The sequence below is a fragment of the Sphaerulina musiva genome, assembly GCF_000320565.1.
Source record: "Sphaerulina musiva SO2202 unplaced genomic scaffold SEPMUscaffold_2, whole genome shotgun sequence".
Classification (NCBI taxonomy): Eukaryota; Fungi; Ascomycota; class Dothideomycetes; order Mycosphaerellales; family Mycosphaerellaceae; genus Sphaerulina; species Sphaerulina musiva.
In genome coordinates this window covers 220,870-246,294 of record NW_016017384.1, presented here as the reverse complement: position 1 = coordinate 246,294, position 25,425 = coordinate 220,870, and the positions used below count along the sequence as shown (strand labels likewise).

General features: G+C 49.7%; 8 protein-coding genes across 8 annotated transcripts; 2 read left to right on the top strand and 6 right to left on the bottom strand.

Annotated features, from left to right (window-relative positions):
* Window positions 1-4,698: 4,698 nt before the first annotated feature.
* Window positions 4,699-6,607, bottom strand: SEPMUDRAFT_146951 (acetyl-CoA hydrolase). The gene has a single exon (XM_016903983.1). The coding sequence runs from the start codon at window positions 6,556-6,558 to the stop codon at window positions 4,978-4,980; it is 1,581 nt and encodes a 526-aa protein (XP_016763048.1). The 5' UTR covers window positions 6,559-6,607; the 3' UTR covers window positions 4,699-4,977.
* A 452-nt stretch (window positions 6,608-7,059) lies between these two features.
* On the bottom strand, window positions 7,060-8,696 carry SEPMUDRAFT_59206 (uncharacterized protein; the record flags this gene model as incomplete). The annotated part of the gene is made up of 5 exons (XM_016909484.1): window positions 7,060-7,598; window positions 7,665-7,867; window positions 7,933-8,026; window positions 8,085-8,410; window positions 8,471-8,696. 5 exons carry the CDS (start codon window positions 8,694-8,696, stop codon window positions 7,083-7,085), a joined length of 1,365 nt encoding a protein of 454 aa, XP_016763047.1. The 3' UTR covers window positions 7,060-7,082.
* Window positions 8,697-10,303: 1,607 nt separating this feature from the next.
* SEPMUDRAFT_146949 (ARM repeat-containing protein) lies at window positions 10,304-15,514 on the top strand. Its single transcript, XM_016903982.1, has 6 exons — window positions 10,304-10,601; window positions 10,672-13,835; window positions 13,893-14,028; window positions 14,272-14,371; window positions 14,597-15,249; window positions 15,311-15,514. The coding sequence occupies exons 1-5, from the start codon at window positions 10,574-10,576 to the stop codon at window positions 14,601-14,603; spliced, it is 3,435 nt and encodes a 1,144-aa protein (XP_016763046.1). The 5' UTR covers window positions 10,304-10,573; the 3' UTR covers window positions 14,604-15,249; window positions 15,311-15,514.
* Window positions 15,515-16,408: 894 nt separating this feature from the next.
* Window positions 16,409-17,101, bottom strand: SEPMUDRAFT_146948 (uncharacterized protein). Its single transcript, XM_016903981.1, has one exon. It carries the CDS (start codon window positions 16,971-16,973, stop codon window positions 16,770-16,772), a length of 204 nt encoding a protein of 67 aa, XP_016763045.1. The 5' UTR covers window positions 16,974-17,101; the 3' UTR covers window positions 16,409-16,769.
* Window positions 17,102-17,324: 223 nt separating this feature from the next.
* SEPMUDRAFT_37984 (uncharacterized protein) lies at window positions 17,325-18,289 on the bottom strand (the record flags this gene model as incomplete). Its single annotated transcript, XM_016908692.1, has 3 exons — window positions 17,325-17,634; window positions 17,703-18,142; window positions 18,209-18,289. 3 exons carry the CDS (start codon window positions 18,287-18,289, stop codon window positions 17,325-17,327), a joined length of 831 nt encoding a protein of 276 aa, XP_016763044.1.
* A 334-nt stretch (window positions 18,290-18,623) lies between these two features.
* Window positions 18,624-19,854, bottom strand: SEPMUDRAFT_79063 (mitochondrial import translocase, subunit Tom22). The gene is made up of 3 exons (XM_016910210.1): window positions 19,672-19,854; window positions 19,323-19,615; window positions 18,624-19,263 (listed from the first exon to the last, which is right to left on the bottom strand). The coding sequence occupies exons 1-3, from the start codon at window positions 19,763-19,765 to the stop codon at window positions 19,216-19,218; spliced, it is 435 nt and encodes a 144-aa protein (XP_016763043.1). The 5' UTR covers window positions 19,766-19,854; the 3' UTR covers window positions 18,624-19,215.
* Window positions 19,855-21,229: 1,375 nt separating this feature from the next.
* On the top strand, window positions 21,230-22,357 carry SEPMUDRAFT_114054 (UBC-like protein; the record flags this gene model as incomplete). Its single annotated transcript, XM_016901072.1, has 2 exons — window positions 21,230-21,333; window positions 21,472-22,357. 2 exons carry the CDS (start codon window positions 21,230-21,232, stop codon window positions 22,355-22,357), a joined length of 990 nt encoding a protein of 329 aa, XP_016763042.1.
* SEPMUDRAFT_146945 (P-loop containing nucleoside triphosphate hydrolase protein) lies at window positions 21,450-25,395 on the bottom strand. The gene is made up of 3 exons (XM_016903980.1): window positions 25,239-25,395; window positions 24,230-25,156; window positions 21,450-24,136 (listed from the first exon to the last, which is right to left on the bottom strand). Exons 1-3 carry the CDS (start codon window positions 25,305-25,307, stop codon window positions 23,177-23,179), a joined length of 1,956 nt encoding a protein of 651 aa, XP_016763041.1. The 5' UTR covers window positions 25,308-25,395; the 3' UTR covers window positions 21,450-23,176.
* Between the last annotated feature and the right edge of the window lie 30 nt (window positions 25,396-25,425).

Genomic DNA, 25,425 nt, shown 5'->3' with positions numbered 1-25,425 from the left:
CTAGTATCTAATATAGCTTCGTCGCGCTACGCTCGATCTAGTAAGGCGCTATAGGTATCGTTAAAACTCTTCTCGGTTGGTAAGTTGCGACAGGTCTTATATAGAGCTATGAACTTACTAGCGAGCTCGCTAGCGATATAGCGTATTCTATCCTCGCTCTTCTGCTATCCGAATAACTTATATACCTATGCCTCTATAGCTGTATCTATATACTACGTACAAAGCATAGATTAGATACTTAGAAACACTAACTTAAGTATATTCATAGTAGCTCTATTGCGATTATAGATAATAATATTAGGTTCGTCGATTCCGTACTCCTCGAAAAGGCGTAAGAGTATCTTAAAGGCCTATTCGTATCTATCGAATGTCTCGTCCGGTATAAGTATATAAGCTAGAGGTAGTACAACTCTGATACGTATAACAAAGTCGAAGTATAGTAGTAGTAGGCTAGATAAATAGATGTTATATATATAGTCGAAAATCAGTATATACGCGTTGTCCTTATAGATACTTACAAGCTAAGGGTATACGAAGAATACGTAGCGTAGCCTATCGCCGCTAACTTCGTAGGCCGAGAAGAAGTTGTTGTCTACGAGCTCTAAGAGCACTTTGTCTATAGGGGTAAGTATGTTAATTATAGTATGCCGAATACGCGCGAACTCGTTATAGATATCGCGTAGTATCGGTATAGCCGCTATATCTAACAGGCCTGCCTTAGTAATAAACTTATCCTTTGCTATAGTACGCGCTAACTAGGGGGATGCTCCGGTCTTACGATAGCTAGCAATAAATGTAACAAACCTATTATAGCGCTCTTAACAGCGGAAGAAGGCTAATCTAGCTATAGAGATACTAAGGTAATTATACTTAGTATATTAGCTAAGCGAGAATATCTATTCGGTCTCCGAAGGGCTGTCCTTATTAAGGGCGAAAATAGTTATTATCGCTATACAGTCCGATTTCTGTATATACTTCTTCTTTAATAGCTTACGGCCGAGGACTAGTTTATTCTTCCTATCTCCCTTAGCGCACTTTAGGGTATACTTCTATAGCTTACCGCTACTGTTGTACTTCCGGCTACCGTTCTTCGTCTACCTAAAACCGTATCGCTTACTATGCGTATTAATGTATTAATAGGTATCTGACTCCGAGGCGAAGCGCTAGATACGTAGTTTCGGGATCTTATAGCGTATAGTAGAGACTGTAGCGATAGAGGCCTTATCTTCGGTCTCGGTATTACTCTCGTCGGCTTTAGAGCGATTAGCGTACTCTTCGCTTATATTACCTACGCTAAGTCTATTGCTTTCTCTAGCCTATAATTAGTTCGGCTCTACGTCCGGTACTAGCGTATATATCGTATTAGTCGCTACTATATTAGCGTCTGCTGAAATCTCTGTCTCTGTAACTAAATTATCGTCGAGGAGCCTATTAATAGACTGCTCTAGTTCGGCGTCTATTAATACAGTACGCGCGAGCGTTTTATTAAGTGTCTCTATGTTAATATGTCGAGACTAATAGGGGTAATAGGAGTAATAGGAGTGATAGGGGTAATAATAATGTATATATAGGTACGATACTATATTGGAGGTAGAGGTAATGTTGCTATTCGGCTGCATAGGTTATATAACTACCCTAGCCTTAGCGTAGGCCTCTAGCCGTTTATAATTTGAGCTCCCGCCGTTTATAAAAACCCAATATAACGCCCTCTATAATATTATATATATAAAAATTAGGTACAAAGTCAATACTGCCTAGATATACTAACTGCCTATTACCGGATAGCGGTAAGGTATATATATAAGCAGAAGGCTAATCTATATAATAAGAGTAAGTAACTGTTATAGGAGAGCAACGTATAGATAGCAGTCTTATAATATTAATATAGTAAGTACAATGTAGAAGGAAGACTAAATACTTAGAACCCTCTATATAGGAGAAGGGACGGAGTACGATAGCCCCTACTTAGGGGTAGTAGTATGCTGTTGTATATAATCTAAGTACGTAATTTCGGCTATAGATCTCCTAGAGCACTACCTAAGGGCTCGCCCTTTATAGTAACAGCAGAATAGTAACTACGTCTATAGTATATATATTAGCGTATCTTGAAGGTATAGAATAGGTATATTGCGCTTACTACAAACATAAGATTAGGGGAGAGCTATAACCTGATATATACAGTATATAATATAGTAGTTAGCGATAGCAATACCTTAAGTAACGCCTCGAGCAATAGTAGCGCCTTAGGTAATAGCAATACTTTAAGCAATAGTAATACTAGTAGTATAAGAATATACTTCGCTAGCGGTACTAATACTAAGCACGCTAGCTAGTATTATAAACAAGCAACTCGGTTAGTTCCTCTAGTAATAATAACCCGCTATATTACCGTAGATTTACTCGACGTACATACAAGCGTTAGAGTATAGTAGTAGAGGATAATAACAAGTTTGAGGAAGAGGTAGAATCTAATAGTAATATAGATAGCTGGTGTATATGTATATAGCTGTATCAGACAACTATACTTTAGGCTATAGAAGAGGAGGGCAGGTTAGCGTATATAGAACCTCCTGAAAACTTAGAAGAGAGTGTATACGTCCGGACCTCTAGAGTTCCCTGTAGATAGGAACATAGCAAGAAGAGGGATTATCTATATTGTACTACTATCCTCTTTAATACTACTATATCTTACGGTAAGACATTCAATTTCCAAAGGCTAGTAGCATAAAATTAGCTCTCCAGATATATCCTCTTTACAGAAAAGGTCCGACTATAGAAGAGTATAAGACCTCTAGAGTCAAGATTCTTTGTCCCCGAACTAGGCCTTAATAACTAGATAAATCAAGTGTAGTCTTATTTAAGCAAAAAGCTATTCTAGTATATTAGAACAAAAGCGGAATATAACTACTATAGCTATAGCACTTGCATCGTATAGTTAGAACAAACAATAGCTGTATTACCTTAATTATTAAGATCCGAAACAACGACTAAGACCTTTTTACTAAGTCTAATTTTTGAAGCATACCCCTCTTATATTTTATTTTTAGGTAGGTGCGCTCGACAAGTTGTAATTTAACGTATTTAGAGCTGCCTCGATTTAAGATTGAAGTAGCTAAGGGGCAATTATATGCGGCGGAATGCATATTCCTTTGCTGATGCCTCCCTACTTTTAGAAGAACTGAGGCAAGACAAGGTCCCTAGGGAATCAATAGACGGAGGTAGAGATAGAGATTCCTACCTAGGCAATTAAGAAATAGGCTCGGAAATGGAAATACCTAGGTAATCAAGAGATAGAGATGGAGATGGAGATAGAGATAGAGATAGAGATAGAGATAGAGATGCAGATGGAGATGGAGATAGAGATGGAGATAGAGATAGAGATAGAGATAGAGATAGAGATAGAGATAGAGATAGAGATAGAGATAGAGATAGAGAGATGGAGATAGAGATGCCCTACTAGGTAGGCAATTGAGAAATAGACACAGCGACGGACACGGCGACGGACACGGCGCGATAGACACACGGCGCGATAGTATGTCTATACAGCGCGATGGACACACAGCGCGATATAGACATACCTAGCGATAGACACGGTACGATCGACACGGCGCGATATAGGCACGGCGTGCCTTGGGCAAACTTGACCTCCCGCCATTTAGATTTTTTGCTCCCGCCGCATATAATTCCCCTAGCTAAGCTGACTTTATATAGTAGCAGGCAAGCTGTTTAGAGAAATCGCCCGTTATTCATAAAAGTCCTCAAGATATATACAGTGTATATAAGACAGTACTATATACTATATATCTAAAACAAACCGTATACTACATACTGTACATTATACACTATATACTCATATTTTGAATGAGTACTATATTAATAATAGACTTTGTCTTTACCCTCCGTATACTACGTTTTATCTGTTTTATATTTAATAGAGGGTTTAAGCTAATCTAATTGCTTTTCTAGGGACAACTAGATCAAGTTGATCTAGAAAGTATACTCTATTGTTCTAATAGCTAGACTTATCAATTCTGATATTGTTTTATTATAGTATCTAAGGAAGAGGTTAGAGATATCGCTACTCCATACAATAAGTTCGATATTCATTATAGCTTCTTTAGCTTTATTATAGGCTTATTAGGTGTAATAGTAATCTGAAAACCAATCTACTTGAGGCCGAAGTTTATTATTCAAGAAAGAGTCTCTAAAAGCTACCCTACCCCTATTGGATATAGTATTCCGGTTTACTGATCAGGTAGCTTACCGTAGCTTCACTAAGGCAACTGGTTTCCTCTTCTATAACAAGGCTCTAGACCATATAAGTTCTCTAGAGTTACATTACACCTTTTAGTAGCTCTCTCTAGAAATAGTATATATGTAGTTTCTAGAGGTCTCTAGAGTTCGGTAGGGATATCACTTTAGAAGCTTTTAGTTATCTATAAATTTATAGGTACTCAAGTGAACTATTTACGTAGTTATATAAGCTTGTTGATTGTTATATTAAATATATTCGACTTATAGGTGACTTAGAACAGTCTTAATACAGGGCAGGATATAGTACCTAGCTTCCGTTTGTACTGTATTGGAAGGAGAGCTGGCTAGTGTTCAACAATTACTACTAAGACACCAGAAGTAGGCAACTTTATAAAAAGTTAAACTAGACTAAAAGAAGCGGGTAAAGGAAGAAGGGGGCTCTTATTTCCACGAGAAGAAACAGCCTGGAAAAAGCCTCTATACGTACAATGTTTTGGTTGGCGCTTAGCTACAGATGATCGTGGCTTTGACATGTAAGTATTGCGACAAAGTCCACTGGGCGAGATCCTGGCGATCAACAGGCCAGCACAATATCTATCTAGTACATGGCATGTGTTTTCCGCGAACTTTACCTCAACTCAGCGCTTTGAATTGCAGCTGTCTGAGGCTGCATATCGTGCTAGGACTGGACGCCTCTTGCTACACCAGCCTAACGACATCTACTCAATCCTGCCACTTGGGAAGCTTCATAGTCCCGTGCTCGTTGAGATGCTTATGCATGTCGAACGCGTTCCATAGCAAATGCGGCTCATGGCCCCAGCCTTTTCTCATACACTCAAACTCAGCCTTATCAAAGTAATCCTTCAGGATCGGATAGTAGTCTGGATGAGCGCACTTCTTGATGATTTCTCGAGCTCTCTCTTTAGGCGACATGCCTCTCACATCGGCAAAGCCTTGCTCTGTGACAACAACGTCGAGATCGTGTTCGGTTTGATCCACGTGCGTGCACATAGGGACGATGCAAGACACACCAGTAGGATCGGTTTTCGAAGGGCGGGTGGAGGGCGTGTGCATGATTGAGTACTTGGCCGATCGTAAGAAATCAGCGCTGCCACCTAGGCCGTTAAGCATTCGCGAGCCCATCACACAAGTCGAATTGGCATGCGCGTAGATATCGACTTCAACAGGGGTGTTCATGCCGATAACACCCAGTCTTCGAATGATCTCAGGCGAGTTGGACACTTGCTGGCTGCGCAGTAACAGTTTTGGTGCATAGTCCTTGTAGCGGTCGTAGAAGCGGTGGAAGCCGTCTGGAGAAAAGCGAATCGAGGTAGCTGTTGCAAAATCCAAGTTACCGCTGTCAAAGAGGTCAAGAAACGAGTCTTGAAGCACTTCGGTCCATACTTTCAAGTTTTTGAAGTCTGCTCCGCCACTCGCCAGTCCTCCCACAACTGCATTAGCAATGTTTCCAATCCCTGATTGAATTGGTAACAGGTTTGGAGGCAGACGGCCGTGATTCACTTCATGTTTCAGGAACTCGATGAGATGATGAGCAATGGCCTTGGAGTTGTCGTCTTCTGGTGCATTGGGCTGTGTCTGGTCTGCATAGTCAGACTCCACAATCGCTACGACCTTCTCTGGATCCAGAGGAATGTGTGGTGTGCCAATTCGATCTTCGGGCGACATGACGAGGTATGGCTTTCTTCGGGGCGGCAGGTCAGTCATAGTGATATCGTGTAGTCCCTCGAGGTTCGGCGAGGCGGTATTGACCTCGATGATAATCTTGTCAGCCATTTGAATAATCTCTGGACTCGCTCCCACTGATGCTCCGGGAATGATGCCCCCATCTTCGGTGATGGCCGAAGCCTCCACGATAGCCACGTCCAGCCTGTTGTTCTCCTTGTTCTTGGTGTAGAAGCCATACATGAGATCGACGGGGAACATGGACAAATGCTTGTCGAAGAACTTGATGTTGCCATTGTTGATGCCCTTGGCAATCTCTTTGCCCACTTGATGCGGTGCTCTCCGCTCAATCATGTTGTTCCGTGCCCATCGATTCTCCGTCTCTGCCCCACTGGAAGCACCCACAAAGAGGTGGTACTTGAGCTTGCCCTGCAGATTGTTTCTCTCGACATGCTCGGCCAACGCCGTGGGCACTTTCTTGGGGTAGCCTACGCCCGTGAAGCCCGACCAGCCGATGTAGGAGTTGTGCGGGAAGAGGTCAATCAAGTCCTCAGCCTGGGCCAGTCTGTTCAGATAGGACGGCCTCCGCACGCGACTCTTGAGCAATGCCGATGCCGCCATCGCAGCCAAAATGGGTACCTACGCGAGGATGAGGGAGTGAGGGAGTGAGGGAGGGAGAGAGGGAGAGATGGAGAGTAAGACCTAGGAGAAACAGAAGCAGAAGCAGAAGCAGGGGGACGACTGATCAGTATGGTACCACCGTAGTTGAAGCATTAGCAGAGTAGTCTGGTACCTCCTACGCGGGTACCCCCAATATCATGCATGTCGCGTGAAGGTCCACTAGATACTGCATTACCATAGCACTAAATTACCTCACCCCAGCACCAGCTTCTTTTCCCGGCCGAAGCTCGGTCGTTGTCGCGGCTCTGTGCGGATCCAAGCAATGAGACCTCATCGACAGATCAATGGTATGACGCTGATGTCAGACGGACGGCAAGGGGCAAACATGCCCGGACCATCTTCTCATCCATCACCGTTTCGTGGCGCACTACTATAATAACAAGCTGGAGAGACTGATGAACGACGCTGCACAATGGATCCCACCGGGCTACATATATCTCTCTCTCTGTAAGTGTACCCGCCTATTAAATCATACCCGCCTCACCATCCAACTTCTCCAGCACACTGAGCGGACATAACTGCCTCGCCAGACTGCTCCTCTCGGCAAACGTCCAACTTCCATCATCGGCTACACACGAAACCGCAAGAGTCTTCGCCGGGCTCATCACATACTCCGACATAGCCTTCTGTCCCAACTTAGCCCACACAATCTTCTTGGAGCTACTATTTCCAGGCCCCTCGAAGTGGAACCCAGCAAGTGAAGGTGGCTTCCAGCTTGAGACTTGCTCCTTCCGATACCGCACGATAGGGTGCATGAACTCATTCGTTGCACCTGGTGTATCACTGTACCCTCCGGGAGTGCGTGTACTTTGGCCAAGAAGTCGGAAGAATGCACCTTGTAGACCAGCGAAGTTGTCAATGATCTTGCCACAGCCCCAGCCGTCCGGGATGCCGTTCTGTAGAAGAGCTTGTGAGTGCTCGGAGACGATCATGTCGAGCGCGGCGTTCTCAAAGGTCAGTGCGGTTCCAATGTTGTCAATCTGGTAATGATAGTTGTCAGTAGCTATTCGTGACTGTTGGTATCAAGATGTAGGGTGAAGACGTACCATCCAGGCAAGTGTATTGGCTGCAAGTTCGCTTCTATCCGAGCAGCGCAATGGGTACTCGGCCTGACCGCCGTTGTTAGCATGGACACCTGGGAACCAGCATTGTTCAAGATGTTGCTTGTCAGACGTCTTGTGCCACATGGTGGGCGGAAAAGTGATGCGCTTCTCGTCCAGAGCGAGGGACTGGAATGCACGTTCGATGTCTTGGGGAGTGTGGCAATGTGTCAGCTTGAATGCTGCAGCAGCTTGGTAACTGCGGCTTGCTCACTGTTCGATAGCCCGGTGTCATGGAAAGCGTACTCCTGGTTCAGCGGCACGCCTATCTTCTGAAGTAATTTTACGCCAGGCCACTCCGGAACACCCTAGTAGTGGCCCGTCAGCTGGCCTTGCCAACGAAGAAAAGAATGCTCTCAAACATACGAGGGCTCCCACCGTCTCCCACACACCCACAATCTTGATGGGGACTTGGGATGCAGTCAACTTGAGCTTTTTACTGTTTTCATGGTACCATGCCGTGTCCTGAAACGAGCCTGTCCTTCGTCGATATGCTAACCACATGTCATGGAAGTACGACATGTTCACCGCAGAAAGAATGCCTGCACTGGAGATCAGGCCCACCGCTGAGCGGACAGTGAATGCGCCTCTCGAGAAGCCAAAGAAGAACAGCTCATCGCCGAGCTCATAGTTGTTAGAAATGAAGTCGTAGATTTCCGTCACGTCCAGATCAAGACCCCATCCCAAACCGCCTGTGACCAATGGATGCATCAGTTGAGATCATGGCTCGAGAGGTCACGGCCGACACTGACCTTCTATCGCCATCGCAACAGGGAGACTGGTACTTCCCAGGCCAGAAAGATACAACACGACTTGCTTGACCAGCTGCCCATCGACATTGATGCCGGTCGGGGCAACAGCACGAGCAAGCTTGGCGACATTGGAAGGCGCGGAACCATTGCCGGTGTTCGCTGCGAGCCAGGTGCCATCACAGCAGATGATGATGCGCTTGTATGTTGCTTGTATTGGTTCGGCCATCACCAAGAAGGTATATACATGTAAGATGCGTCTGTGATGAAGATCTTGAGGTATCCGATAGTATGCTCCAAAAAACGACGATAGATGATGTAGGTAAGGGATTTGGCTAGGCAGGTAATTACCTAGATATATGGATGTACTTCTATGGGGAGAATGGAAGCGCACTCAGCTGAGGCATTGTTCCAGTCGATCAGTCAGCGAGCCCAGCCGTGCTGATCTCAGCCAGGTGCATGAGATTGAGAGGTAGATATCTACCTTATCTACCCGTATCTTACCTATCTAGGTAAGATACATAATGTAGATCCAATGTCATTGTGCGGGTCTTGGCGAATCCATGGTTAGCATTTTCCCTAAGCAAGTGAAAATGGCCAGCCTAGGAGGCTGGGCAGGTACGACATGTATACACCCAGACCACCTAAAGTACCTAGCACTGCATTACAGTAAGCGGATACCGTACATGTAATGTGGGTAAGGTACACAGAGTGGCGCGTCAATAATCCAGCACGTGGTGAAACGGAGACACGGCACGCGAGGCCACCCACGTGCGACTTGTCCGACTTGTCCTTTTTGAGATTGCGAGGTGGATTACAAGAGGAGAGAGGCCTCCGAGAGGAAGGACGCAAGGTGGAGGTAGCACGAGTACTCTCAGTCTCAGCTCGTTCAGCGGTGCCTGGCCTGGCAGAGCTTCTTGGCATCATCATCATCATCATCAAGAGTCGACACATGTAATAAGGTACCTTACTTGCTACCTTACCTACCTAAGGTACTCAGGTACTGTCACCTCAGGCAGGCTTTCAACAAGGCCTTTAATCAAGTCGTTGGAGCATGTCGAGCTTCCACAGCTATCACAGACGCAGTCTGACATTCCAGTCTTCCATCTCGGAGGCCATTCTCGGTCAGCTTACCACCACATATACCACCACCTCAGCCGAACTGACATGACGAGGCAATCGTGTTGGACCGACCGGTGTACATAAAATGAGTTACTCCATCTTGATGGAGCTGAAATATTGACTACATGTAGCTGCAAGTCGATGTTCCTCCAGGAGCTGGGGGTCTGGAGAAAGCGATATGCCGCCGACCTCTGTCAGCTATGCTGGCGCAGTGCAACATGTGTTATGGGTAAATAGTACGGCTGTGAACACATTAATCAGAGGCTGAGGCTGTGGATGCCTGAGGGCTGTGTTTCTAGCTGGGTTGCAAAGCAGGAATATGAAGCTTTTGCCGGGAGGGTGGTGGAAGGCCCATCTTACAGGAGGTATCGTACGAGCAAAGAGGAACAGATATGTGGATAGGTACATGTAGGTCAGGTATGTACCGTACCTTACGTACCTAGGTATGTACCTAGGGTACTGTTAGGAGGTCAGGTAGTCATTAAGGTATTGCACCTAGTAGGACTCTAGGAGCTACATGTGCCTAAGGTATGCAAGAAAGAGTTATGCATACATCTTTTATGCCTCAGCCCTATGGACCCCACTTGAATAAGGTAAGTCGAATAGTGCTAAGGTAATCTACCTAGTGGCTTGACCTCCACAACTTGACTGCCCTGCTCTTACGCCATCCCCCGTTGCCTCTCTCGACACGAATTAGGTACCCTACCCTACCTAGGAGGTCACCTACCCAACTGTCCATCCGTGAAGGCCACACAGCGAAATCGCCTGCTACCTCCAGCAGTATCGCCGCCTCTCGATCATCCTCCTCCCCTCCTCCATCTTCATCAACACCCCCCGCCCCGTCTCCTCTCAGCGACGGCACCAATGCAGGCTCGCGACGTATCGAGCTTGTCTGTCGAATTCGCCCAAATGCCTGATCGCTGAAGCCCGTTCCCCTCCACCCACTCATTCCCAGCGCCGACTCTCGCGTCGCATCCACATAACATGGCCGCCATGGAGCGGCGAAGAAAGCGTACGCATTTGCACTGCGCTGCCCGGCAGGATAAGGGACGACGTCGCCATGTACTGACTACTTCACTCAGGAGACTTGAAAGAACAGAATGTACGAGCGTGGAATGGCGAGCATGTGTTTGACGTCCAGGGCTCGCTGGACTCGAACATGAAGAAGAACACGGCATTCATCAAGCGCCTCCGAACTGCCATCACTTCTTCCAATACGCCCACCTTCCTGCAGGAAATCCGCTCCTTGTCCCTGCACAAGTACCTCACCGAAATCATCTCAGCCTGCTATGAGGGCCTCACGAAACTCAAGGTCGCCGCCGACATTTCTGCAGGGGTAGAGATCATCAGCGCACTGCATCAGCGCTTCGGGCCGGACGACTTTACCTCTTACCTGGGATGGTATGTTGGGAGGGGTCTGGCTACTCCGGACAGAGCGCAGCTGAAGGCCCTGGCTGCCGATGTTCGCGAGCGCGAGGAGAAGGATCGGATACTGCGGCAGAGGACGCTGCTGCGTGTAGCGACAGAGCTCTGGCTAGTTGGGGTTCTCAAGAGCCTGGAGGATATTGCGCAGCCCGCCGAGGCTGGAAAGGTTGGCAAAGGTACCGAAGGACCAGTCAAGCCCAAGGTGAATGGTACGAGGCCGGATGTCGCTGATCCGGAGCCATTTCCACTGGAAGTTCTCAAGGACATGCTGAGCCATGATCGCGAACATGTCAATTTGCCACTGGTCGTGCTATTCGTCAAGACTTTCGCGTGGGACATCTTGGGCTCAAAACATGGCAAAACTGAAGGACGACAGAAGATCGCCGACGATGGCGCCACTACCACTGTGAGTGGCAACTTCGACTCTGCCACTTCCACTGAGCACGATGATGGTTCTACGCCTGATCCACCTCTGACTCCACCGGAACTACAACAACGCTTTCGGAACATTCTGCAACGTTACTTTGATGATGTCAAAGCACATATCCTGCGCGACCAGCAGCGACTCACAGCTCAGGGAAAGCGAAATGCAGAAGCATACGTCAAGTCCGGTGAGGTCTTCGAGGATCGCCAAACCAACCACGAGAAGGCGCAAAAGTCCCAGGAGAAGCTTGTCTCCAGCGCACAAACCTTGGCAGAAGTGCTAGGAGCAGAGATGCCAGATTTGTCTGAGAAGGATAGCAGCCACGCCGGTCTGGAGGGCAGCATTGGGCTTGTCAAGACCGGTGAATACCTCCGCGGACAGGCTGAGGGTGCTGGTATCTGGGAAGACGAGGATGAGCGTCGCTTTTACGAGAACCTCGTCGACTTGAAGGATCGAGTGCCTGGCATTCTTTTAGAAGACAGCAAGAAGAAGAAAGCAGAGAATGACGAGCAGGTTGGCAAGAAGGTCGAAGAAGGCGCCGACGCTAAGGAGAAACCAATGGGAAGCGACGAGTCTTCTACTGCAATCGCGAACAAAACGGTCGGCGCTCAGGTTGACGCACTGCTCGCAAGGCTACACGAGCTGTCCACGAAAGATCAGGTCGACCAACTTGCAATCGACTTTTGCTTCCTCAATTCGAAAGCTTCGCGCAACCGTCTTGTCAAGGCCATTGAAGACATACCAAAAGGCAGAACAGATCTGTTGCCACTCTACGCCCGTCTCATTGCTATTCTGGGACGCCACTTGCAGGATGTGCCTGAGGCAATCATCAAGTATCTTGATGATGAATTTCGCAGTCTCCAGCGCCGCAAGTCCAAGGACTTTTTGGGACAGGTGCGGATGATCAACATGCGGTACATTGCAGAATTGACTAAATTCGGAGTGGTGCCAGAACACGTCATCTTCCACTGCCTCAAAGTCTGCCTGGATGACTTCTCCCGGATGAACATTGAGATTATAGCAAATCTTCTTGAGAACTGCGGAAGGTATCTCCTACGCAACCCAGAGACGTCGCCGCGAATGGCATCGTTCCTGGAGACTTTGCAGCGCAAGAAGACGGCTCAACACATTGGCCAGCAGGAGCGCATGCTTGTCGAGAACGCCGTTTACTACGTCAATCCGCCAGAACGCGCCGCTATCCAGCAAAAAGAGCGCACGACCCTGGATCTGTTTGTTCGCAAGCTTGTGTACACCGATCTTAGCAAGAAATCTCTCGACAAAGTCATCAAGCAGATTCGGAAGTTGCATTGGGAGGAAAGCGAGGTGGTGGATGTACTTCGCAAGATCTTCGTCAAGCCTGGCAAGATTCGCTTTGGCAATATCTTTCTGCTGGCCATGATGCTCGCTGCCCTCTATCGCTTTCACACCGGCTTCGCTATTACTGTGCTGGACGAGCTGCTCGAGCGCGTTACAGTCGGTCTCGAGATCAACGATTTCAAGTACAACCAGCGCCGCATTGCGGAGGCCAAGTATCTGGGCGAGCTGTACATGTACCGCGTCGTCGATTCGGCGCTGATTTTCGACACGCTGTACAAGATTCTCAACTACGGACACGCAACCTACGCCCAGCCTGGCGAGGTATGTGCGATGGATCTCCCAGACGACTACTTTCGTATTCGGCTCGCCTGTGCTTTGCTGGAGACCTGCGGTCATTGCTTCGAGAAGGGCGCGGCTAGAAAGAAGCTGGACTTTTACCTGTCCTTCCTTCAGTACTACATCAATGTGAAGGATCCCATTCCCATGGACATTGAATTCGTGGTGCAAGACACGTTTAATGTCCTGCGACCGCAATGGAAGCTGGTGTTGAATGACTTTCCCGAGGCCGCAAGAATATTTGGAGAGGCGTGCAAGCAGAACTACCAGGACACGGCTGCCGGCAAGATGCAGGAAGCGGAAGAGCCGGAGGACCCAGATGCCGACGTGACTCTATCCGATGACGAGCACCGCGAGGGCGAAGAGCACTTGGCCGACGGGGACAATGCGCCTTCTGGAAGCGATGATGGCAAGGCGCAAGGTGATGATGACGAAGGACGAGCTAACGAGCAGTCGGACGAGGAAGAGCACATTGTGGTGACCAGACCCGAAGATCACCGAGATCCCGAAGCCGATGCCGAGTTTGATCGCGAGCTCGCCAAGCTCATGGCCGAAAGCGTCGACTCCCGCAAATTTGAGCGCAAGACTGCATTTGATCTCCCGCTCCCAATGCGCCGGACAGTGCGGGACGCCGCGACACCCGCAGCTGCAGGTGGCGACGAAGAGACGCCCGCACCGCCGTCAACTAACGGAGCGGGCACGATGAAGTTTGCGCTTCTCAGCAAAAAGGGGAACCGCCAGCAGGTATCGTTTTGGAGTCATGGTATCCCACGACATGGGCCCCGACTAACGCGGCCATAGACACGATCGATCGACATGCCCTCCGATTCAGCATTTGCAGTCGCCATGCGCTCACAGCAAGAAGCCGAGCGCGCTGAGCAGCAGCGCATCAAGAACCTGGTCCTCAATTATGATTTGACAAACGACCAGGAAGATGGTGATTAACTTGTCTTTCATTACGTTCAACATCCCGCGAATCGCGTTCGCCTCGTCGGCACAGGCCCACTCAACAAAAGAGGCCTGGAGCTGAAGTTGGAGGGTCGATTTCAACATAAGACCCCCAACGACAGCGACGAGGAGGACAAGACCAGCCACCCCCTTTCCCCCTCCCCCCTCCTGCCTCAAGCAGAAAAAGCCCGACCATTAGCGCTACAAGAAGACATACTGACTGACGAGACAGGCTCTTTCGAATCTTTGCACAACGGTCCGCGATACGACAAATCCGGAAACACGCGCTCAAAGCAACGCGCAAGAAAGTTGCAACTTGGTGACATTGATTGGTACGGACGCACTGCTCCTGCTTTTGCTTTTGCTTCTGCTTCTGCTTCTGTTGTTTCATCGGAGCGTCCGGAGGGTCGGCACAGTCTCGACGGATACGCCGTCGACAAGCAACAGTCGAGCCGCGGCCGTCGTCGGGCTGACCTTCGCTCGACGCGCAGTGATAGCGCTCAACAAGCACGAGCACAAGCGACAAAAGGCTGACCGGCGTGAGCGCCACTTCACAGGACTTAAGCGATTTCGAAGACACGGATTATCCATGTTGTCCACGAGCCCCACACATACCGACGATCACATTCAGTCGTCGCCATCAATGCGTCGTGGCATTCCCATACGATAGCAAGACTGCCTTTGCTTGTCTTCATTACGACGCCGACCACGAGATGCAATGCTTCGAACCTGACAAATCGAGCACTCGACCCCTCCAGTCCATGCCCGCCATGTCGCTACGTGTGGCTGCTGCACGAGGGCCTTGCCCGTCCCATTGGACGCATGGTCTGCAGACAAGAGTACGATGGAACAGTAAAACGAGTCTGTCGTCGGGTCGGCTTGTGCCAGTATCGTGCGGGGAGCTGGAGAAGAGTACGAACGAAGCCTGCAGGGTGGCTACAGAAGACTTGCGAGAACATGGGATTCGAGTGGTTCAGTATATCGGCAGATAGAACTACAGATTGATAGGGACGAAGTTGGAAGACAGTCGTTCGTTAACACAGATCTCCTTGAGTTTCACAAGAATCAATAGTGTATCTAAGGCCGTTCCAAAGGAGTGCGCATTCCAACACAGGTTCAATCGTGTATGCATGAGGTAACTATCGCAGGCTTTCAAAGCTTTCCGTCCCACTCTGATCATGTAGGGATCCATCGGACTTGACCTCTGCTTCTACGGACAATTAGTGCTGTCAATACTTCCTCTTAACGTCGCCTGCAGGTACTTGACTAACCTCGAAGCCACACACACACACACACACATACATCACATCACATCACACAATTCTTTTGCTTTCGTTTCCCATCGTTTTAATGCGCCGCGGTCGAGTCGTAGCCTCGCCCACCAGTTCCCGGAGCATTCGCCAGTGACTGCTTCATCAATTCGCGCTTGTAATCATCCTTGCTGGAAGTCTGTCCACGATCGAGACTGGATCCATCCGCTTCGTCTGATGCCGATTGCTGAGACAGTGCGAGCTAGCGGCAAGTTCACATCAGCAGGACGTTCGAACGAAGGAAAGCATGACGAAGCCAGCGGGCATGGACAGTGAAGAAGATGGTGTGTACTGACAGCTTGCTCGTAATGATGGGTTGTCTGACGCTTCAGAACTCCAGGCTTCTCATTTCCATGATCGCAGCATGATGATGATGATGATGATGATGATGCTGCTGCTGAGGGTGTCTCGGTGGGCTTTTGGGGGGAAACGAGGGAACGTGTGGCCTATCCGTCCAGTCTCGTCAGCTCTACTGATGATGCATTCTGGCTCGATGCCGAGACAATCGAGATGAAGGTGTGTCTGTCATATACCATAGCGCTTGCGTTCTGATAGCTGTATGGATGAGAGCCCGAGGTTGGCGACGCCATTTCTTGGACTGCTTCTGCGTGGGGGAGCTTGAAGGTCGTGTAGTTGGTCTAGACGGTTGGAGATGGTGAAATTGGCCGATGGATGGGATGAATGACTGGTATGTACCTTAGAAGTCTGCTTGCTCCAGTCCGATATGGCGGGAAGGTCAGTGTTGAGAAGTGGATGACACGAGAGAGTGTTTGTTGACGGGATCTCACACCAGTCGTCCTTACCGGGCAACATTAATGTAGGTAGAGCATCAAAGAGGGGAGGAGCAAGGCGGTGCTACATGTACATTACCTTACCTTTAGGTACCTACTTGTGTCCTTCTTACCCTTACACCTTGGATGCATCCTTCAGTGCCTAAGGACTAAGGTTGTCTGTCTGTCGGGCCCGAAATTGCATGACTTGGAGCGCGTTCGCTTGAGCATCTTATAGCTTCAGCCTTCTGGCCAGAAGCTATAAGCCCATCTTGAGCTATAGGAGGTAAGATTATAGCTTTAGTTATAACGACCCACATTTAAGAGCGAGAGTTTACGTAGCGTCAGCTTCTGGCCAGAAGCTATAAGGAACAAGCGAACGCGCTCTTGATATTTATGAGGACAATCGTACATCAGTTAGCGTCCGTCTCGACCGAGCCTATCAGATGTCTTGTCTTCGTTCAGGCAAACATTGTCGTTTGGCCCTCTACCACCCTCCCCTCCATACTCTTCTGATATCGTGAGGACCATTCTACATCAAGTTGTTTCTGTCCTGGACCACTCCCTTGCCTCAGGAAGCAAAGGCCGGAAGCTGGGTGGTCGCAAGTCCTGCTGTAATACTCTTCTCGCAGAGCTCATGTGAAGTTTCGCTATAAAATGCACTGGCCTTCCCGATCCAGAAAAGCAGGACGAGCGGAATCCCGGTGGCAGAAAGACAGCAGGCTGGACTCACGTTCGGGACCATTATGGTCATCTTTCGAGTGTTCGCGGGCTGTAGCCTCTGCACAAAGGCATAGATCTGGGTGCGCAATGTCCAAGTAGAATGTATTATCTGTAGTAATGCGCAAGGTCATCGGTCAGACGCTTGTTCGACCCAATGGCGGGTGAGTGACGTGTAACCAAATGGTTCCGCTATGAGCAGCCATTCGGAACTTCATGTGAGCCCTCCGGACATATGAGTGACAAAGACCGCAAGTGGACATTTTTACTCACGTGGCTCCTGGCCCTTATATTTTTCTTTGCTTTTTTCACTCGCTATATGGGTACTTTTGGTGTGGTATGCAGCAGGATCTGAGCCTTTTCAAGACGTAAGGATGTCGATGGCTGTCACAAGCGAAGAGCGCGAGCTGTGTTCGACGTTGCACGCTAAACTTCGAGCTGGCCATGCTGTAGAATGATTGTCCAGCCTACCTGGGTAGATTGATCTATGCTGCCCTGCTCTTTGGTCGACCGCTACCAACTCTCTTCGCCTGTGGTCGCTGGAGATGTGTAGCTGGGATCCAGCTCTCATCGTAGCCCATTTGAGCGCTAGAAGTGACAGCTGGACCATCGGCACCCACCACGGCAATTTGTTCGCTTGGATCAACTGGCTTCGAGCCACCGCTAGAACGCTTTGCACGCTCTCCGCCTTTGCCGCCGCGCTTCTGTTGTGGGAAGAGAGTGGTGATCCAGGTGCTGTAGATGAAGTAGATAGTGCCACCGAAGGCAGCGAGGACGACGAGGTACAGGAAGATGCTGAATGAGCAATTGTCGGTTAGCGAGTGTTCAATGGGTCCGCGAGGGCGAGCAGGAGTCAATCTTACATCTGAGGGTCCAGAAACGAGGTGGGTGCCTCGACCACGGATACGTTCTCCCGGAAGACGGTAGACGTGAACAGGTTCTGACCTCGCGAGACGACGGCCCTGAGCTCCAACAGGACATCTTGAGGCTGCATAACAGTAGCATACGCGTACGTCAGAGTCTCTGCAGTGCCCGGGGCAATGGTCTTGCCGTATTTGGCAGAGGTGAAGTTGCGGACGCTCTGAGGAGGATCTGGTGCGCCTGCAGTGTTGAGCGGGCTGTAGAGGCCTCCCGTAGCAGCCAGGACGTTGATGTCGGTGGCCTCGTTGTTCGTGATGGTGATGAGAGTGCGCGTCGGACGGCCATTGACCAGCTTCACCCCAAACATCTCGGCGTCTGGGAATGACACGTTGAATGTCACCTTGAGGGGCTGCTGATCTCCGTCGGCGACGACCTGCTCAACCTGGCGCAAAGCATTAGATCATGGCGTACACTGGGAGTGCTGGATTTATGCTTGGTATACCTTGACCGGTTCCTCTGATGCTTGCGCGAGCACATTGACCGCACTGAGGGCCGCAGCGGCGAGTGTTGCAAGCTTGAAAGATACCATAATGCTCCACGAAATCCAATATATCGGTATAGGTAGTGAGGTGTGTCAATGGATTGGGAGTCTCACAGGCGGGAAGCGTGAAGATGCCACGAGACAATTAAAGTAGCTTGAACCCGCAGATCCACTCAAGACCCTCCGTCATTAGGTGGACTTGGCGACATGCATAAAATGTCAGGTACCTAGGTACGTTAGGTAACTCGCCCTCGACTCATAATTCATTGACTTGTGCAATTCTTTTTTGGCGAAGTCGACTTTCTTCTGTTCGTATACCTGGTATATCATGTATCTTGAACCTACAGGTACATATAGCTGTGCACTACCTCATCTCAAACTCCATATCCTGTCCCGCAAGCATATCCCAAACATACCTTACCTACCTTACATGTAGGTAAGGTACCTAGGTAGGTTAGGTACAGGTACCTAGTTTCCAACTTCCTCGACATAAGCATGTCTCTTCGGATCAACAACACTTGAGCCTGCCTAACAGACCTTCGTCCTCACCAAGCACTCAATAGGCTTCCCATCGCTGGCTAGTTGTTGACAAATGCTGTCTTGTCTTGTAGGCTTCCTCGAATGCACTTTTTCGCATGACATGCCGTCGCTTACACAGGGACTCGAGCTGAGCATCAATGCAGGAACGTGTGCTTCTCCAAGGCGAGTGTCATGCTAGGACCCATTGTCGCGCTGACTCAGTCATCCGCAAAGGATCAAGGCGAGACATAGATCGTGGGCAGCTCTGTGGGCGATACGGATGTCCAGCCTGCCCTATCGCTGATTGCACTGCTTGCCATTTCGTTTCCCATGCCTACAAGTCTGAATGCTGTTGTGAATGAGCAGAGAATATAATACAAGCGCTATACAAATTCTGCATAGCGCAACAAGTCATCGCTATGCCGCAAAACTGTGCATTTCTCCTCTTCGTGCTCTTACAAGGCAGCATTGGCGCCAGTTTGTCCACCAGGTTGCATCAGAAGCTGTGTTATATTAGTAACCATGGCTATCTCCCCATAGGCCTTACAATTGAACAACTCACCTCATTCGCACTCTGCTGCATCCTCATCTCTCTCTCCATCTCCTGCACCTGCTGTTCCTCGCTAAAAGCCAACGCCCACGGCACACCGAGCAATAGCGCACTGGTGCTAATCACCCACAGGCTCTTTCCGCTGAAGCTGGCAATGCTGGTCGCCCAGGAGTATGATGTCTCGGCGGCGTTACTCATGCGCTTACGGTAGGTCGGTGGCACGATGTCTTTGAGAGCGTAAATGCGATCGAGGAGAGATTCATCGTAGGAGTCATCGTCGTCCACGTCAGAGACATCTGAGTCCGCTGGGAATAGTCTATCAGTACTCGTAGCTCGTGATGATGGTCGAAGAGGCGCATACAGGAGCCATCGTCAGTGTCCCATTCATCCTCGTCCTTCGGGCCTGCCTGCTCCGCGAAGAGCTCCTCATCTGGCACTTCTTCGAGCTTGACCATCTTGAATGCGCTTCGGCGGTGTCTTTTGGGGGTGGAAATACGTTTAATATGCGCTGTCTGGAGTGACAGGATGGATGCAGATGTTCTTCAATGACGGACCTACTAGATGGTCTTTTGGATCGCTCCTTCCAGGTTCCTTGCAAGTTTTAGCGTCTCCACCTAGAAAGTACTCTAGCGCCATTCTAACACCTCCCGCGAATCCCTCCTACCTACATAATGTACCTGCAACCTCCTCTGGACATCAACCTCTGTGATTGAGATTCTGCACGCTAAATACCCGACCTTATATGTATGCTTTTATGACATATCATGTGAGCAATCATGGACTCATGCTGCCCCGGGAGGGCGAAGAGAGTGTGGTTTAGAATTATCAATGAATTCGACCGAAATGGGTATGAGAACTGGTGTTATAAAATTGTCGGATGATATTGGGAAAAGAGCTAAGAAGGAGAGTGAAAAAATCATCAGGCCATGTTTGTAGTGACACTGGCAGATAGTGAAGTGCAGGCAGAGTGGCATGCGTGGAATTGGGCTGCCACGGTCACAATTGTCGCAACGCCTACCAGAACGCCTGCTATGTCCAACGACCCAGCTCAGGGGGATGGATTCAGCTTCTAAACTCCTCCTCGACTCTCATCAGCGCCTTATCCAAGGAACGAATGCCCGCTTACTTGATACACGCATGTTTCTTGGCCCTGCGAATAGTGGAGGAGAAGCCATGACAGAACGCTCGAGGGTTCTGAGGTAAATCTCGCGAGTCTCAGCTACGACTGTCTCTCGAGTAACTTGCTGCCCTTCTGTCCGGGTTAGGAAAGCTCCTCTTTTCAAGTTGGTTCCCGAACCTCGTCAGGCAATTGAGCACCCGAAATTCCAGCGCATGAAATGATGACTTTGGCCCAGGATCTGCTTATCCGTCATGCATCTCGGTAGTGTATCTGAGTAGATCGGTCGAGCCCACTTCAACCTCACTATGGGTAGAGAGTGACCGGCGTTATCGCTTCTGGCAGGTGTCAGTAATGGTGTTTGAATAGGTATCCCAAGAATAATAGAGAGGCATAGACCTGGGTTAACGTGCTCGGGGCGAACGAATCAGTCGCCAGTGGGAACGAAACCATAATCGATCTATGACCGTAGGAGGTACCTACATATATCCATGGATAGAATGGACACGAGGTAAATGTAGGTCCAAGGGTCGTCCGCAAGGTTTAGTACAAACTGCCCCACCGGATGGCACAACACCACTCACATACTGACAGGTGAATATGTATATTAAGTAGGTAGATACATGTACGTATACCGGTAATGGTACCTTACCGTACCTGACAAAGAGGGAGAGGCTAGAACTAGGAGGTACCTGTACCTCCTACCTCCTACCTAGTGCGGTAAGGTAGGTAGTACCTTGGATGAGTAAGGTAACGAACGGTCGACGCCGCACCAACAGAGCAACCTCAATCCCCAGCTTGCATGGACATGCCACATGGACTTTACCTTATTGAACAAGTGGCATTGCTCGTACCGACTCGCACCTTCACATTCGCCTACCTTATTCTCATTTCTGATACGTTCATGTATGCTCCCGACATGATAGCTCCTCAATAAACCCCCAACTTGTCTGTCATCGCTCTCCCTCACGCTGGGCGCTTCTCAATCACGGGCACTAGGTACTAATCTACTGTAGCAACAGCAGCAGACATGTCCTCGTCAAGGAATCCGACCATCAAGCGAATCCTCAAGGAAGCTGCAGAGCTGGCCAACACACCCTCGTCCGACTTTCACGCCGCCCCTCTCGAGAACGATCTCTTCGAATGGCACTTCACTCTCCGCGGCACCTCTCAGTCCCCATATGAAGGCGGCATCTACCACGGCCGCATCATCCTCCCACCGGCATATCCCCTCAAGCCTCCGTCATTCCGCTTCGTTACACCCTCGGGCAGATTCGAGGCTAATCGCGAGATCTGTCTCAGTATATCTGGACATCATGAAGAGACGTGGCAGCCTGCATGGGGCATCCGGACGGCATTGGTCGCCATCCGGAGCTTCATGGACACGGAAGCTAAGGGCCAAGTGGGCGGCATGGAGGCTTCGGCAGAGGTACGTAAGAGGCTGGCTCGACAGAGTCCGAAAGCCAAATGTGCCACATGTGGGAAGACAAATGAGGAGATTATGGCCGAGCAGGATGAGGCTGTGAAGGAGGCCGGTGGAGACGCTGCTCAGAAGACGGATGTGGTGCCAGAAGAGCTACGGTTGGCTTACAGAGAAGATCTTGGGAAGTCCGGAGACGGGCCAGGGAAGCAGGCGAACGAAACCGCAGCGCTGTCATCTGATTCCAGTACACTCCAAGCGTCACCAGCAGCTGTAAATGCAGACGTACGGCCTGCTCAACCTCAGCCTGCCTCTTCCTCTTCTTCTTCTCCTCCTCCTCCAGCTACTGCTCCAGTCGCGCAGATAGCAGTACACACCACAGTTGCTGCTACAACGCAGCAACCACTCGCTCCACCCCCTCGAGAAGAAATACCTGCCTGGATTGACAAGGCTATATACGGGATTCTCCTCGTGCTAGGATTCATGTGCGCGCACAAACTCTTCGGATAGAAATCGGCAAGGCCTGATGGAGAGAGTCTCGGAGCACGAAGTTCTGTATAGATGAAAGATGATACCCTGTCTGTATGTTGGTTTTGATGCGATATGATTTTTTTTTACATGTGAAGGCTTTCAATGTGCTCCTCTCGCTTGCGTTACAATACACGCGATCTCGGCGGCCTCATGCCCTGGGAATGAGATCGCTGAATAGACGGCAATAGACTTCCCCTCAACACGGGATCGACCCTCGATACTGAATGCTGGATGCTGGATGCTGGTCCGGGCACAAGGTCTGATGAGGCGTACCGATATTGCCTTGGCCATCGATGAGGGGGGAAGAAGGAGTAGAAGAAGAGGGAGAATAAGGGGCATTCTGATCTCAACCAGCTCCATGTGCTACTACTAAAGAGATCAAACCTGTCAGTGGTTCGGATGTTGGTGGGCTGAGATCGTCAAGTTCCACGAATTACATGATATTGACGGAGCTCATAGACGCTTGTGTTTGGAGGCATGTGCAGTACCAGGTCCTGACTGACGGCAGAGGGCGAATATCTGGGAGAGGAAGAAATGAATGGAAACAAGAAGAGAGGGCTTGAAAAGGGCAAACACCTGGGTATTGTTCAATACGAGAGAGCTGCTCCTGCAGGTTCCACGAGCTCATATCGACCGATCATGTACAAATCTCCTCTCTCAACGCCGTGCCAAATCGTCAACTCATCTTCTACGTATACACAAGTTATTCATAGCCTCTCCGGCCTACCGGTTAGGGCACTTCTCCCTGAGCTCATTTGACCCCATAAGATACCGAATGTCTCTGCCAAGACGTGCTCATCAGGCCGCTTTCGTGGGAGCAGCAGCGGCAGCGGTAGCAACCAGCCCCTTCCCACTTCCGGAATCGCCCTGATGTTGCAGTTTCGCCGCCGCTTCTGGATTCAAAGGTTTGTTCGGATCATATCCCACAGCCTTGACAATTCCCAGACCCTTGGTTCGACCCTCTCGGAATAGAATCCTATCACCAGCAGCCAGAAACTCGGGTCTTTGCACAAATCGAAAAGCCACAGTGGCCCTGTCGCCCGTTCGGATATAATCACGATCGATATCAATGATGGCACAAGTCTGACTGACAGGACCTACATGTAGCATCGCCTGGTATTTGGTCCGAATGGTGGTAGCGTGGGAAAGAATCAAGACTTCAGCGACGAACTCGCGGTAGACTTGGGGTTTGGGGGCTTCGAGATGGGGGTTTGCGTCACTTTTGGCAAGGAGGACCACCATGCCTTTGCGGACGTCTTTGCGTCTGACACGGCGGAGGGCGAAAGAGGCACTTTGTCCGGCTGTGGCGGCTGGAGTGCTGATGCGTTTTCGCTCGATGGATCGGACTGTCGTTGTGGTAAATTGGCCTAGACCGTCGGGACCGACCATGACTGTGTCGCCGGCGTGGACAATGCCGGATTTCACCACGCCAGAGACGACGGTTCCGACAAAGGGGACCGAGAAGGTGTCGTTGACGTGGAATTCAAAGGGAGCGTCTATGTCGTACTTTCCGTGATGGGGCAGGATGTTCATGAATTCGCGAACGAGGTCCAGAGATTCTCCGGTGACGTTCGAGACTTGGAAGATGGGACAGATTCGTTGGCTGACGAATTGCGTTGCTGTGTTGATGCATTCTTCGCGAGTTTTGATGAATATGGGGATTTTGCGAGCTCCAGGGGACTTTAGGATCTTGGTTAGTTGAGTGATGGTCTGTTGCAGAATTTGAGGTGGGCAGATGTCGATTTTGGTGATGACGACCTGGGATGGACGATTAGCAGATGTGCAGATGATTATAGATGGCATTATAGATGGACATCAATCCATATTGCGGAGCTGTTTCACTTCACTCACCATGACAGGCACATTCAACGCCAGGGCAATGCCCAGATGTTCTTTCGACATTCCGATCAAGCCATTATTCGCAGCCACCATGAGCAGGCAATAGTTCGGCTCACTCGAAAGCAGGCCGAAAACTGTCGTCCGTAGATACCGCTCGTGTCCAGCAAGATCGGTAAAAGAGATGACTTTTGCACTCCTTTTTCCAATTTCCTCCCAGCTCAGCTTTCTTCCTGGAACTCCCGACACGACCACTTCTCCTTTCGTGTCGAAGCCCATAATCTCCATACCCACACTAGAAGTCCGTCCAGACTCTATTTCGTGCTTATGGCGGAAGAGATTCACTCTCGCCTTACCACGACCATCGTCCAGACCCCCTTTCACCAACACGCCTAATAACGTACTTTTTCCCGCATCAACATTTCCCACCACTGCGATACGAGTCTCGATTTGATCGTCGACGTCCACCGGCCGTCGTCGTATCATCAATTTCCCAACACAACCTCGCGCTTTGTTGCTCTCATTCCCCACGTCGACGGGACTGTTTGGGACGTTTTTCGTCATCAACACTTTCCAGTCTGCTTTGAGCTTCTCCACGATGCCCTGTAATCGAGCGATCGCGGCATCCCACTCCTGCTCAGTGAGGAGTTGACTGTCGCCATTGTCCTCTAAGCCAACATCGAACAGACATTCATTATGGCCTTCGTCTAATCGGCTGCTGATGACAGCCCCCAATTGCGTGATGCTCTCCTCTTTCTCCGTGTCATCGAGAAGCAGATGCTTGAGCCGTACTTTGGGCTTATCGTCGCCGAGATCGAGCGTATCGAGAATGTCGAGCTCGGCATGTTCGGTGTTCGAGCCGGTCGTGGTGTCGGGGCCATTGATGGGAGGCCGACGTAGGGCCTGTTGCTTGTTGACGTAGTCGGCGAAGTCACTGAGAGCCTATCATGTTCACGACTTGGTCAGTCCGACAGCACACTCAGCGGCACATCAATGTGATGTCTGAAAGGGCATCCATCCATACGTTCTCGCCCGCTCTTCTGTCCTGCGCAGTCTGCGGCACTTCTTTGTACCGCTCCGCTCGGGTTGCCATGATGATGATGATGATGATGGTATAGTATGTGGTAGAGGATGTCAGCACGGAGTCGGTAGGATCATTGCCATTACCCAGAAGGTGAGGTGTTGGTGGTGGTGGTGGCGGCTAATAACTA